The sequence below is a fragment of the Notamacropus eugenii genome, chromosome 1 (genome assembly GCF_028372415.1).
Source record: "Notamacropus eugenii isolate mMacEug1 chromosome 1, mMacEug1.pri_v2, whole genome shotgun sequence".
Lineage (NCBI taxonomy): Eukaryota > Metazoa > Chordata > Mammalia > Diprotodontia > Macropodidae > Notamacropus > Notamacropus eugenii.
Window position 1 is genome coordinate 221213459 of NC_092872.1, and position 15096 is coordinate 221228554.

Consider the following 15096-nt stretch of genomic DNA (forward strand, 5'->3'; position numbering starts at 1 on the left):
AACCTCTTCAAAGAATAATGTTATTAAATGTACAAGATAAAATATATAGGGTTACAAAAAAAAACTAATTACATTTAAAGACAGTTAACAAAAATTTTTTTTAAAAAGCATGGACCCCCACATTATGGGTTCCACCTAATTCAAACTCTTACAAACTAGGAACATGAGGCATGTACTTTGCCCAAGGTCACAGATGATGGAGGTGTCAAAACTAGAACTCAGATCTCCCCACTTCTAGGCGAATGATCTTTCTACCACATGATTCCTTTAGACAAAGGAGAAGCAAAGAATGGTTTTTATTTACATTTTTAAAAAAAGCTTGATTGTATTTAAAACTGTAAAAAATTGTTCTTAGACCCTGGCTATACCAAGTATATATTAGATCACAGTTCACCAAACCCTTATTTAGGTCATTTCACAATGGCTACTGTTTTACTCATAAGGACTGGATATGATCCTTGATTCAAAAAGCATCATTAACGTCCCCATTTCTACACATAGAAAATGCTTCCCCCACCATAAGCTACGCTGATCCAATGATATAACAAAGGGAATTTTCCATCCAGTTGACCTGACATGATTTTAATCAATCTGGCTTCAGAATACAGAAATCAAATAGGCAGTGGTGACCATGATAGTCCAGATAAGTTAGTTATGTTGATATAAGCAACACATACACATTCCATTCCACATTATTTCTCCTCAGACCTTGAAATGAATAAGCACACCAAAACATACACCTCAGAGTTACAGAAGACTTCACCTATTGCAGAAGTGGCATTATCTAGAGACCTGGAATCTAAGATACTGCAGCAAATATCGATACAGGTTCCATGTGAAAGGCTATTTGCTACTTGGAAGAAACCAGAGCTGCAGCCCCAACCAAGAGTGCTGACAATACAACTCTTTTCCTGGTCAGCTCAAAATGGTAGACACTGGGCAAGCCTGATGCTAGGAGGTCCAGTAGATTGACTGATCAGGAGTTGGGGCAGGTAGCAGAACCAAGGATATTCATTTTTAGGATCTTAGAAGACACTCTTTGAGGAGAGATACTGTCTCCTTTAACATCAAATGCTCCTTTGACCTGAAATTTTTTAATCACATTTACTAGGTCTTTCTATCTATACTAGGAGGTAGGGATTACCAACCTGGCCAAATGCCAATTCCCCAGATTTGACAGCTCTGTTGGTGAATGCTCCTTTACAAAGATAACCCTACTGCAAGAAAAAACATCAGGCTAAATCCTCCGTTTCTGTACTTACTGAGCAAGGATGAAGAGAATAGCCCTAACTTTAGAAGCAATGTCCTACGCCTCCAGGACGTCTCACTTACTTAGGAGAGTTGCTTATTCCAACTTTGAAAAATAATGACCCAAAAGAAGGTGCTTGCCAAAGGGCTAACCTCTCCTTAATTTGAGCCTTCAAATTAATTACTTTTGTATAAAACTGGACAAGTTCTACTTAGGCAGAGAAAAGTATACTATTATCAGTACTCAATGATTGTGACCAGCTTCCTAAATATTAGTGCCCTGAGCAAAGTTGTAGATAACATCTAACATTTACATGTAAGGTAACTTTGAGTATATTCAAATAAGCTGTCCATCAGCCCCACTCCTCCCAAAAAGAAATTGTTCCCAGATGACTTAATCATCTTACATCTTACTCAGAGAGCCACAAGATCTACCCAAAATAAGCCAGTCTCCACAAGGATGCAATGAACAAGAAACTCTACTCAGTAATCAACTTACCTCAGAATTTAGATGGCAGAGCACTTAGTACACACAAACAAGATGGATATAGGTCAAGGGGAGTTCACATGAACAAACCCAAATCAGTGCTGACTTGGCAGAAGTGAGGGAGTTACCTCTTAACATAGATTCGAGGTACCAAAAACAAAAACCCACAGCTAGAAGTCTTGTCTTTGATATAGGATTGCTTCAAAGGGCAACTTTTGATTCTCCTGAGTTTTAATAAATCAGGGATTGTCATACAAATAAAAAAATACTTGGAAGGTCTGAAGGAATGTGAGGAGAGACAGGAGATTAGACAAAATATCTAAAATTCCTTCAAGAGCTAAGAGTCTAATACTAAGAACGTTTTAAAAATCCTGCTGCATTCTAACACCCCTTTCCCCAAAATGTCTGAATACTTGGGAGTTACAAAAGATGGTTAAACTTAGCACAGCAGTAAGTTTCTCTTGGAGGACAACGCTTCACATCACTGTAAACAATCACAGGATTTTAGAATTTGTAAAGGCACAACTAAGACACAACCTGCTTGGAAAGTGCACTTCCAAATGCACTTTCAGATCAGATGGCATCACATGTCCAGTAACAACCACGTGTCCCATACACTTTTTTCTCCAACCCTATCTTTATGAAGGAGGATGGTTACTGACCTATCAGAACTCCTACTCTCTCTAAAGGAGTCCATCTAGTCCTAGGGCTAGAGAAGCAGTGTGGGCAAAAAACGTGGGCTGAATGTTCTTGCTTTGTTGGTGAGAAAAAGATCTGGTAACACAGCTGTGTGGTAGGAGTTTTACATCCTAATCCAAGGAGGCAGTATACTCATTGGAGGGTTACAAAGAAGGTACATAGTACAGAGATGGAAATGAAGGAGCTGCCATCAATTCCCAAGCTCCAAGAATAAGGAACAGTGATTTCAACAACAAATCCTATCTTGTCTATGACAAATTAAAATGTCCCACTATAAGGGCAAGGTCACAGTCCATGTGGGACTGCTCACTGTTCCAGAGCCATAGGCTAATAGCCGATATTAGTACAGTCATGTGCTACTGATCACAAGACTGGGTTGGACGCATAGGTGGGTTTAACAGAAATTCGACCCTACTACTATTAAAATAGCCCAAACCAAAGCAACTATGCCACTGAGGCAGGAAGGAGAAGATTCCACTGCTAGCAGATTCCACTGCTAAATACCCAAGTCATGAGCAGGGAGGCCTTTTGTAACACTTCTAAGTGAAGAGAGTACAAAAAAAAGACATGGATTTACAATATCACCTTTCGTATCTAAACACTAAGGAAGGGTCATAATAATCTTAGGCCTAAAGAGTCTGCCCATCAATGATCTGATCCCAAATGAAGCATGATAAAGTTGCCAGTCCCGAAAAGACTGGGTACTGCACCGATTGACTACTCAATGCTACCGAGGAGGGAACAGAGGGAAGAGGTCAAATAATCACAGTATATCCCCTTCTTCACTCACACAAATTTTAAAGCCTCTAAAATCCTATCCCAAACCCCCCCTCTTTTAATCAAAACTACTTATTAGGTATTAAAATGCCCAGACATACAAATCTATCAAGCTTTGCAAAGTACTTGAAGACTTGCAAATAATAGCTAGAGCTAGGCCTATCTCTTTCCCCTCCCTCCAAAAAACACTGCCACATTATAGGGGGTGCTAATGGATATAATAAGAACTTCTTCCTCCACTAAAGCCACAAAGACTTAAAGGTTGTTCCCCTACCTTTCCAAACCATTTTCAAAGTTCTTAAGTTTCTTTCTACTTAGCCTAAACTGGGTTTAGTCAATGATCCTTCATTGAAAGTAACATGAGAAAAGGGTAAGGAAGATATGCTTGCCCATCAATTGTACAGAACTGAGACATCTGGGATGAGGGGTGGGGCCCCAAGTTAGGAATATTTTTCCATATTTGCTCCCAAAACCACCAACTCTAAAGGTCAAGTCCCCATCTCCACTGTCTCTCTAGCTTAAAGACAAATACATTCTGAATGCAGCATGGCTGCAAGATCAGCAAGTTAAAATTCATCCTGTGCTGATATTCTGAGACCATCCTTCTCTCTTTCTCCCTCTCCATCTCTCTCACACGCACACGCACACACACACGCACACACACACATACACACACCCCTTTACATATTAACAAATAAGAAATGTGAGTCTAATATTAAATGTTCAAGCCCCTCTCTTCTTCCCCTCCCCCATCTAAAAGTGTTTTGCTACATCATCTCCAAGATGGAACTAGGCACTTGTAGGTTACTCTAATAATTTCTAGAAAAAAGACAAACATTAGTTGCCTTCCTATCACATGCCCACAGACCCTCAGAAGTATAACAACTTTGGGCATTTATAACATTGAAAGGGAAAAAAAGGCTCTCTCTACAAACACAGGCTGTTTTTCTCACATTCTCATCTATGCAAAACAACTCCATGATAAGAGGATGAAGACAGGGGAAGAGAAAATCCGACAACTGTTGCCGCGGATGTTAGCTGCACACACATACATACACGTACACGTACACGTACACGTACACACACACACACACACACACACACACACACACACACACACACACACACACACACACACACACACACCATCCCCCAGGCCCAAATTCACTCACCCGATTGTGGGCTGCTCTGTGCTGCAGCATCAGAGTCCTGGGTACTCCATGGTCTGTCCCACCCTGTCAAGCTGAGGGACTGCAGGCCAAGGCACAGGTCATTTGCATCCGGGAGGCCCCGGGAAGATTCTTGCGCAGAGGTGGGGAAAAGCATCCTGCTTGTAACTGTTCCTTCAGAGTCTGGGAAGTCTGTTTTGAATAGAACAGACAAGAGCCCAAAAGTTAAGGATTATGTTTAAAATATGTATTTTTTTTTGTAACATATATTATGTGTGTGTGTGTGTATATAAATATAAATATATATGTCTATATTATATGTATTCAAGAGAATTTCCTCAAGGCGCAGGCTTCCAATCCAGGCTGTCAGGGTACTGCAGCCACTGTCCCAGCACTTTTAGGGCGTCAGGTCTAGAGCGGTTGCCATACAACCTCCCACCCCCCACCCCACATACACCTATCCCGTCTGCATTACTGACTGGGCCAGCATGTGATCAGGCTGCTGATGCGTACCCCGCTGCCAGTGACATCAGCAAGGCATGCAATAGAGCGGCATCATCTCCTAGAACTAGAGGGGTGGGGAGGGGAGGAGAAGCAGCTAGGAGGAGACTTCCCTTCCAGAGACAAGACAGCACAGCAGACAGGAAAAAAAAAGTGCAGTTTGGCTCAGCCAAGCCAGAAAGGCAGCACAAACAGGCCCGTGAGCTATAGCAGAGCTGCTGCTGGCAGTCTCTGGCTTGAAATCTTTCGACCACGATAACAAGAGCACCCTGACAAAGACTGAATCCAATGCTTGTTTGCTGCTGCTCCACTCTAGTCCCCTCCCCTCCCTGAAAACCAAAAACACTTTAGTCCTGGACACTCTCCAGCTGCCGGCTTGAGCCCTGATTTAGCAGCCGAATGCAAAGCTTCACAATTCTGCTAGCATAATCTATTTGCTTCAGCTTGGCCCCAGTACCTCCCTGACTGCACTGCTTACCACTGAATAATGTGGATAACCTTCAGAAAACCAAAATGCAAGCCCCAAACCTTAAGTACCTAACGCGGTAGGGCTAGTCTTAAACCAAATTAACAGAAAGAAATGTGGTCAGGGGTCAGCAATTGGCACCCCTTCTCAAGAAGGTTGCAAGCTTGCTGTATAATATTGTCATATTTTGTATGACATTTCCCTATAATTTGTGTGGCAAGAGAAACCATGCCTAGAAAAGAAATCCCCCCTTGCTACCAACCAATCTCTTTCTTGCCCCAAACAGGGCACACCCCATCAATGAATAGCCACATATCCACAAGATAGGTTTTCTCTCTTTTGTGACTCTCCTAAGGAAGATATACACACTCTAAGACTAAAAAAAAATTACGTGTTTAGCATCTGAAAAGACAAAAACAAAGGACAGATGTGGCAGGTTGTTAAATCCCACAACAAACAACATTCCACAAACATGTCTGAATCACTAAAGAGATACTAAAACTAAGCTGCCTAGAAAGCAGAAAAAATCAAAACCTCTCATCCTATCGTCTCTTCTTAATCCAAAGGTGAGCCGTCAGTACTCTAAGGCTATTCCGAGGTTAGGACTGCAGCAATCACTCATTACTTTGAGGGTCAGGAAGCACAACAGGGGCAGCTATCACTACTTTTAAATGGAACAGAAGGCCCTTTTCTTCCTCAACGTCCCTTCATCTCTTTCTACTTAATCTTCACTGCCCCACCCAGCTCCCAACATTCTTTGTAGCGCACTGTCAACTTTCAATCCAGTGAGGTTGCCAGCCAAGAGGTATGGTCAGCCATTGTGTATATATGCTGACAGGCACAGTCAGTCCCTTATCCAATTAGGTACCGCCCTGAACCAGGTATTTATCTCTCATGAAAAACAACTGCCTAACTACTATCTCCTGACACAGATCATCCACTAACTATTCTTTTAACACGTAATTTTTCCTATAGAAAAGAAATCTGCTGATAGAACACAATCCCATCCAAGATCTCTAGCCATATAAAGCACAAGTTAAATCCTAAGTTCTAAGGTATCTAGATGGAATAAACATCACAGTATACCTCCCTATGCAACCTACAATGGGGAGAAGCAACTTGCAAATAGAGAGCAACATCATGAATTCTCTCATTCTGGAAGCAGAGGGGGAGAAAAAGGGCAAGAACAGTCCATCTCCTGCAGAAGTAGCTGGCAGCAAGCCTCCTGCAGCACTCCCTGTTTAGATGCCCAAGCTTACAGGGTGGGGAGAAAGAAGAATCTTTATGGCACACCGAGGTAGACTTATTTGAGATTTAAAATCCCCATGGACTGAAAGCTGGAAGGGATCTTAGGACATTTAGTATAACCTACTCATTTTACAGATGTGGAAACTAAGACTCTGACACATTCAAGTGACTTGCACAAGATGACAAAGCCGCAAGCAGCAGGGGCAAGCTGCAAATGCAGAATTTTTTCTACTGTACCAAAGGGGTTCCTTCCAAGATATTTAGAGGCTGTTGCAACCAAGTCATCCCTAAGCATTCATTCTTCCTGAATGCTACAAGGAACTCCCTATGACTACAGAAAAACACTCCTCATCCTGTGATGCATTATGCGCACAAACACACCTTCACCCCAAATAGAGCACCTTTAATGAACTCTTCCTGCATGTTTTTTCTCACTGGCTAAATAAGATCTTCCCTAGTGCCGTACCACCTCCAATTCCTTGGGACCTCACTCCAATGTACCCCCCCTCTTTAGGAAACACTGTAGCTTAAAATATTTTGCTTCTACTATTCTTCTCTCTATATATAGCCCCCTTTAAAACTATTCAGTAATTCTGTTCCATCAACTTATCTCCCTTCATCTGCCCTCAATTAAATTGGCTTGTTTTTTTGGTTTTTTTTTAGCTGAAGTTTTGTGAGACCAGACTATTAGTGAGCCTTGAGAGACCTAAGGGTTCGGACTTTCTCAGCAGGGAACCACTATAGGGTCATCCAGGAGAATTTAAGTCACTTGAGAGGCATGGTTTTTCTTTCTTTGAACTCAAGCACTTAGCACAATGGCACATAGATATGCTTGTTCAATTAAGCAACAGGAAGAAACTACTTTCTCAAGTTTGGGGAAAGTGATGCTTTATCAATATTAATTTGGTAGCGGTACATGATATGGACCAAAAAGGGAATTAAGAGAAATCAGTCAGAAGGAAGAAAGGGGCTCCTCAGTAGGAAAAGACCTACAGTGATTGAGAACTTCTTGGATGAGAATGGAGAACAGACATAATTCAAACAAAGAATGTACTACTTGGATATTATTAAGATCTGTATGTGGAGTGAGAAAATCAAGAGTCAAAATATCATTAGTATCAAGCCTGAAGGTACATATTGTCTCATAGGCTAGTTAGAGAGATGAACTGGATTAGACAAGAGGTTGGGGATGAAGAGAATACAATCATAAAACCATTAGGAAAGAAAGATACTATCTCAAAAGGAATTTGGACAGAAAATAACAGTAGACTTTGACATCATAGAAATATGCCAACAGGAAGAGAGAAAAAAGAGATTCACCCAAGAAGAAATTCATCAAAGTTACTGGAAAAGAACAGAAGTCACAGAAAAGATGGCATAAAGTGCTGGATTCGGGGCAGAGCCAAGATGGCAGAGTAGGATGGACCTGTAGAAGCTCTCCTCCTATAGTCTATAAAACACCTGTAAAAAATGACTCTAAACAAATTCCAGAGCAGCAGAAGCCACAAAATGACAGAGTGAAACAGATTTCCAGCCCAAAATAGCCTGGAAGACCAACAGGAAAGGTTTATCACGTCGGGCTCAGAGCAGAGCACAGCCCAGTGTGAGCCACACAGTATGCACACGACTGCAGCAGGCTTCAAGGCACAGAATCACAGGAAGTTGCTGAGGTTCCCAGATTTGTCAACTCACAAAAGCCAAAGATAGCTTCAAAGTTCTTTCACTTGGGTGAAAGGAGAGTGAGGTCAGTTCCAGCCTCGGCCTCAAGGCAGTGGCAGTCACTGAGGGAGCAGTGTCCACTTTTGGAGCCTTCTGCCTAAAGACCCTGGGGGAATCAAGTGGCTGATCTGGGTCTCTATCCTACGTGGCAGTCCTGGAATGAGGAGAAGCACTGGTGTGGTGCAGCTGGTGGTGGCAGTGGAGAGAGAATTGTACTCACAGTTCCAGGACAGAAAAGAGGCTTGTGGTTGCTCACCAACCAGAGCGCAGGCCAGGAGAGGAGTAAATTCCTCTCTCTTGATTGTGCCACCTTGGAGGAACCAAGAACTTACAGCTCCCTAGAGATATCACAGAGAACAGCTGCACAAAACCTCTGAAGCCTAGGGTAGTATACCCTCCACTTGACAAAGGATTCAAAAGTCAAGTAACTTGCTGGGAAAATGACCAAAAAGGGGAAAAAAAATAAGACTACAGAAGGTTACTTTCTTAGTAAAAAGGTATTTTCTTCCATCCCTTCAGATGGGGAAGAACAAAGCATACCATCAGAGGAAGACATAAAAGTCAAGGCTTCCACATCCAAAACCTCCACAAAAATGCAATGGTCTCAAGGTCATGGAAGAGCTCAAAAAGGACTTTGAAAATCAAGTAAGAGAGGTGGAGGAAAACCTGGGAAGAGAAATGAGAGTGATGCAGAAAATCATGAAAAGCAAGTCAACAGCTTGCTAAAGGAGACCCAAAAAATGCTGAAGAAAATAACACCTTTAAAAATAGACTAGCCCAAATGGCAAAAGAGGCCCAAAAAGCCAATGAAGAGAAGAATTCTTTAAAAAGCAGAATTGGCCAAATGGAAAAGGACGTTCAAAAGCTCACTGAAGGAAATAGTTCATTAAAAATTAGAATGGAGCAGATGGAAGCAAATGACTTTATGAGAAAACAAGAAACAAAACCAAAAGAATGAAAAAATAGCAGACAATGTGAAACAGCTCATAGGAAAAACAAGTGATCTAGAAAATAGATCCAAGAGAGACAATTTTAAAATTATTGGTCTACCTGAAAACCATGACCAAAAAAAGAGCCAAACATCATCTTCCAAGAAATTATCAAGGAAAACTGCTCTGATATTCTAGAAGCAGACGGTAAAATAGAAAAGGAAAGAATTCACTGATCACCTCCTGAAAGAGATCCCCAAAAGAAAACTCCTAGGAATATTGTAGCCAAATTCCAGAGGTTCCTAGGTCAAGGAGAAAATATTACAAACAGCCAGAAAGAAACAATTCAAGTATTGTGGAAATACAATCAGGATAACACAGGATTTAGCAGCTTCTACACTAAGGGATCGAAGGGCTTAGAACATGATATTTTAGAGATCAAAGGAGATAGGATTAAAACCAAGAATCACCTACCCAGCAAAACTGAGTATAATACTTCAGGGGAAAAAATGGAATTTCAATGAAATAGAGGACTTTCAAGCATTCTTGTTGCAAAGACCAGACCTGAACAGAAAATTTGACTTTCAAATACGAGAAACATGAAAGGTAAACAGGAAGGAGAAGCATTAAGGAAACTCATTAAAGTTGAAGTGTTTACATTCCTACATGGAAAGATGTTATCTGCAACTCATGAGACTTTTTTCAGTTTTAGCGTAGTTAGAAGGGAATACATATGTATACGGGTATGTGTGTATATATATGTATGTGTACATTATATATGTATAGGTATGTATATGTCCATGGGTGTGTGTGTGTATATATATGTATATGTGTGTATACACACATATAAGGGGCTAAGCTGAATATGAAGGGAGAATACCTTAAAAAAATCAAATTTACTCAAGTGGAATGTACTAGGAGTAAAAGAAAGGGAGAGGCAGAATGTAGCAAATCATCTCACATAAAAGAGGTTAGAAAGAACTTTCACAATGGAGGGGAAGAAGGGGAGATGAAAGAAAGTAAGAGAGCCTTACTCTCATGGGATTTGGTTTAAGGAGGGAATAACACACTCAACTGTATATGGAAATCTATTTTACCCTGCAGGAAGGCAAGGGGGAAGGGGATAGGAGAGGGAAGATAATAGAAGGGATAGCTAATTGGGGAAAGAGATAATCAGAAGCAAACGCTATTGTGGGAGGACAGGTCAAGGGAGAAAATGGAACAAATGGAGGACAGGACAAGACAAAAAGAAATGTGGTTAGTCTTTTACAACATAATTATTATGGAAGTGCTTTGCACTGTTACACATGTATGACCTATATTGAACTGCTTGTTTTTCCAATGAAGATGGGTGGGTGGGGAGGAAGGGAGAGAATATGGAACTCAAAACTTTAATAATGAATGTTAAAAATTGTTTCTGAAAGCAACTGGAAATTAAGATATACAGGCAACGCAGTATAAAATCTATTTTGCCCGACAGGAAAATAGAGGGGAAGGGGATGGAAGAAGAGTGGGTAATAGAAAGGAGAATAGACTGGAGGAAGGGGTGGATGGGGTGCATGCTGTCCTTGGGTGGGGGGTGGGGAGAAATGGGGAGAAAATTCTGAATTCAAGTGGAAGCGAACGTTGAGAACTGCGAATAAATTATATAAAATTAAAAGTAAAAAGAAAATAAATTAAAAAGTGCTGAATCTACAGTCAAGGTTCAAGTTTGAATTTGAGTGCCTCAAATCCTTTATAGCATGGGGACTATGGGTATATCAATTTCTTTCAGCCTCAGCCTACTCATCTGTACACATCATTTTACATCTGTAAAATGAATGAGAAAGTATTTATTATACAGATAGTATATGCCCAAAACTGCTAAGTCCAGGAGATACAAATGGGAAAAAGCAAGATCATCTATTCTCTCTAAGAGAATTGACATTAGGAAATAATGCAAAAAAACACTTTGGTTTCAGGGGTATATGGAGAGACCCAGAAGTTCTTAGGATACAGGGCAAATAGAAAGCCTGATGGTCTTCTGTCTCATTGGAAAGATTAGAGTGGATTCTCCCACACTATGGGAGCACTCAGCCAAGATGGGTTCCGGACATCTGTAGTAGCAAGATATTATATGCTATAATAATGAGGATAAAAAGAACTACTTCAGAGTTGTGCTAAATATTACTACTATTGTCATAAAAAAAGAGAATTATTGTTCATGTCAAATTATCCAAACATTAATACAGATGAAACATGGAAAAAGGCTAAAGGACAGAGCTTTAAAAAAAAATACAATGAGCTAAGAGAAATCTAAGATGTAATTCCAGTAGAGTAACCTCCACAAGTATAAGCAGTTCCTCAGTCAAAAATAAATTGTCCACACAAGGACTATTAAAAATTACCAGAAGAGAAGCAAGTGATAAATGAAATTAGAATTTAAATAAGAGCTCTTGAAGGAAAAATACTCTAGAACAGAAGGTGGAAAAATTTACTGAAACAGTGAACTCCACAAAAAATAAAATTGGGCGATCACTCCATTAAGCAAGAAAAGTAAGAAAATACCTACAACCCAAACCAACTGACCCTGAAACAAATACAGCCATTTTAAGAATCAAACTCCCTAAAAACCACAACCCACCCACAAAACCTGAATACCATGTTACCAGAAATCATAAAGGAAAACTATCCAGGTAGATCGGAATCAAAAAGCAAAGTAAAAAATAAAAAACTCCCACTAAAAAGAAAAATTTACCCACCATCACTTCCTAAAACAAGAAAAGCATGGTCAAATTCCAGAGCTTCCAAGAAGAAAACTATAAGCAGTCAGGAGAAAAAGAGAAACAGACAGAGAAACAGAAGAGAGAAGGGGAGAGGGAGATCAAATACCAAGAACCACAGTCAGCATCACACAAGACTTAGCAGAAAATACATTTAGAAGAGCAAGTCATGGAATATGATATTCCAGAAAGTAAAAGATAAAGGCTTACAACTAAGAATATCTTCCCTTGAAAAAGTGAACATCATCCTGTAGGGGATAGGGGAAGAGGCTGGGGCCTTTAAAGGAACAGAGCATTCTCTAGCATTGCTGATGAAAAAAGCAGTACTAAAATAGAAATTCTGAAATGCAAACACATGGGAATCAAGACCAATGTAAGCAGGTAAACAGTATATGAACAGTTGGTAAAAGCTGAAAAATTAAGTGCTTACAATCTGAAGGGGAAGAAGAGGTTAAGAGTACCTTCTGAATCCCATTCTAGAGTCACAAGGGAGGCAAAGTTATATACAAACACAGGAAACAGGCAGGGGTTGTGTTCTCTTCTACAGGTTGTAGTTAAAGGAGGAAAGAGAAGGGAGGAAGAAGGAAAGGAATATACCAGGCAAGAGAAAGAAAGGGAATAAACAATTACTAAGCATCTACTACGTGTCAAGAATTTTGCTAAGCTCCTGCACAAATTTTATCTCCTTTGTTTGTTCCTCACAACAACCCTGAGGGGTAGACACAATTATGATTCTCATTTTACAGCTGAGAAAACTGAGGCAGAGGTTAAGGAACTTGCCCAGGGTCACAAAAGTAATGTCTCAGACAAGTTTTAAAATCAGATATTCTTGACTCTATGCCTAACATTCTATCCACTGGTACCACCCAACTGTCTGTGAAGAAACAAGAAATGGAAACGAACATTACTGGAGTTCATGAAAATAAGAGCCAATATGCACAGAGGAAGGAGCAAGGAGAGCAGTCATTTTGTGATCCTCACTCTTCAAGAAAGGAGGGGTGAATATGCAAATATGTGCATGCTGCATGCATTCACACACCCCCCATGGGGGCAAAATACACACAATCTAAAAATCAAACAAGGAGAGATTAGGCAAGGAGAGTGGTGGAATTTAAGAGTAAAGGTAGATCCAGGAAAAGTCACCAAAAAAATAAATAAATAAAACTGTTAGTTACTCTGGAGGTTAAACTATGAAAAGAGGATGTTTAAAACAATCAAGTAAAAGAACCACTAATCAAGCTCTGGGGGCATGCTGAAGTGAGAAGAAGCAAGAATAAGGCGAACAGAGGACTTCAATTATAGATTACTAGTGTTGATCAAATAAATTCCTTCTTTCATCACCTCCTTTGCAAAGATAAGAAGGAGAAAGTGGAAAATATTAAGAATATTTAGTGTATTACACAATTAACAATCAGAGGCAAGAATGTGAATGGTATAAACTCATTCATACAACTGGATAGGGCAGCAAAATATATTAGATAGCAGAACCTAACAATAGCTTGTTTAAAGGAAGATGAAGTGTTGGAGCAGAATTTTATTATACCTTGGGTAAAATTAAGAAAAGCATGAGTGTAGCAATCAATCTCAAACAAAATAACAGTTTAAAAAAAAAAAGACATAGTAAAATGAGTTGAAAACTATATGGCGCCAAAGGCAATTAAATCATTAAATAGGTTTGCACCATATAAAATAGCATCTAAATACTTAGAGGAAAAGTTACCCAAATTGCAGACAGAAATAGAAAAATTTGTAATTAAGGACCTCATTGTGACCTTTTCAGAACTAGACCCCATAAAGTTAAATACCTAAAACTGACTTTTAGAAAATTTAAGGGGCAGAGCCAAGAAGGCAGAGCCAGGAATTTGCCTGAGCTCTCCCCAGTTTCTCTCAGAAACAATTTTAAATCAAGCCCCTTAAAGAATTCTGGAGTGAAAGAATCCACAAAAAGATGGAGTCAAACAATCTTCAAATCCAAAATGACTTAGGACCTCAGGAAACATGTATCTCACTTTGATAAAACAAGAGCAGAAGCCAGTGCTGCCAGTGTCTGGCAAGCCAGTGGGGGACTTAGTCATAGCACAGATCAGCAACTGAGGCCCTCAATCCTGGCTCAGGAGGTCAGTGGCACAACAGAGCAGCTATGAGGCTTCCAGCACAGCAGGCAAACTGCCAGCCCCAAAACTCAGGGTACAATAGGTTTGACAAGGCCAGGTCACCCTAGCACAATGAGGAAGCCATCAGCCCCAGAGGCTCCTGCATAGTCAGCCAGTCACCAGGCCTCTGCCACTCAGGGCAAGAAGCTTGGGACAGGGGCCCCCTGTACTCTAGGAGCAAAGCTCAACTTTTAAAAATTAACAGAAAACAAAAAAAGGGCCTTAACCATAGAAAGCTCCTATGGTGACAGAGAAGGCGATCAAAACAAATCCAGCAGAGAACAACAATGTCAAAATGCCTACATGTAAAACAACAAAAGGTCCTCCTGGAAAAGCCCAAAAAGGATTTTAAAAATCAAATAAGAGAAGTTATGCAAGAAAATTATGAAAATAGAGTCAACAGGTTGGAAAAGGGAGTACAGAAACTGAAGAAAACAACTCCTCAAAAAGTAAAATTGGCCAATTGGAAAAGAAGATATAAAAGTTAACTGAAGAAAATAATTTCTTAAAAGTTAGATTTGGGCAAGCGGAAGCTAATGACTCCAGGAGACACGAAAAAAACTATTAAAGGAAATAACACCTTAAAAAACAGACTAGACCAAATGCTAAAAGAGGTCCAAAAAGCCAATGAGGAGAAGAATGCCTTAAAAAGCAGAACAGGCCAACTGGAAAAAAATTAAGATTTGAGCAAGTGAAAGCAAATGAATATGAGAAATCAGGAAACAATGAAACAAAACCAAAAAAATGAAATAAAAAGAAAATGTGAAATATCTCACAGGAGAAACAAATGACCTGGAAAATAGGTCCAGGAGAGATGATTTTAAAATTATTGGACTACCTGAAAGCCATGATCAAAAAGGAACCTAGACATCATCTTTCAAGAAATTTCCAAGGAAAACTATCTTGGATGTTCTGGAACCAAAGGGTAAAGCAGAAAT

General features: G+C 40.0%; 1 protein-coding gene across 9 annotated transcripts in view; it reads right to left on the reverse strand.

The window, feature by feature from the left end:
• Positions 1-15096, reverse strand: part of CPEB1 (cytoplasmic polyadenylation element binding protein 1) — a 74892-nt gene that overhangs the window by 30807 nt on the left and 28989 nt on the right. For all 9 annotated transcript variants that reach the window (XM_072627812.1, XM_072627801.1, XM_072627795.1 and 6 more), the window contains exon 3: positions 4384-4572. In XM_072627812.1, the coding sequence (XP_072483913.1) occupies positions 4384-4572 (189 nt within the window). The remainder of the gene's footprint in view (positions 1-4383; positions 4573-15096) is intronic.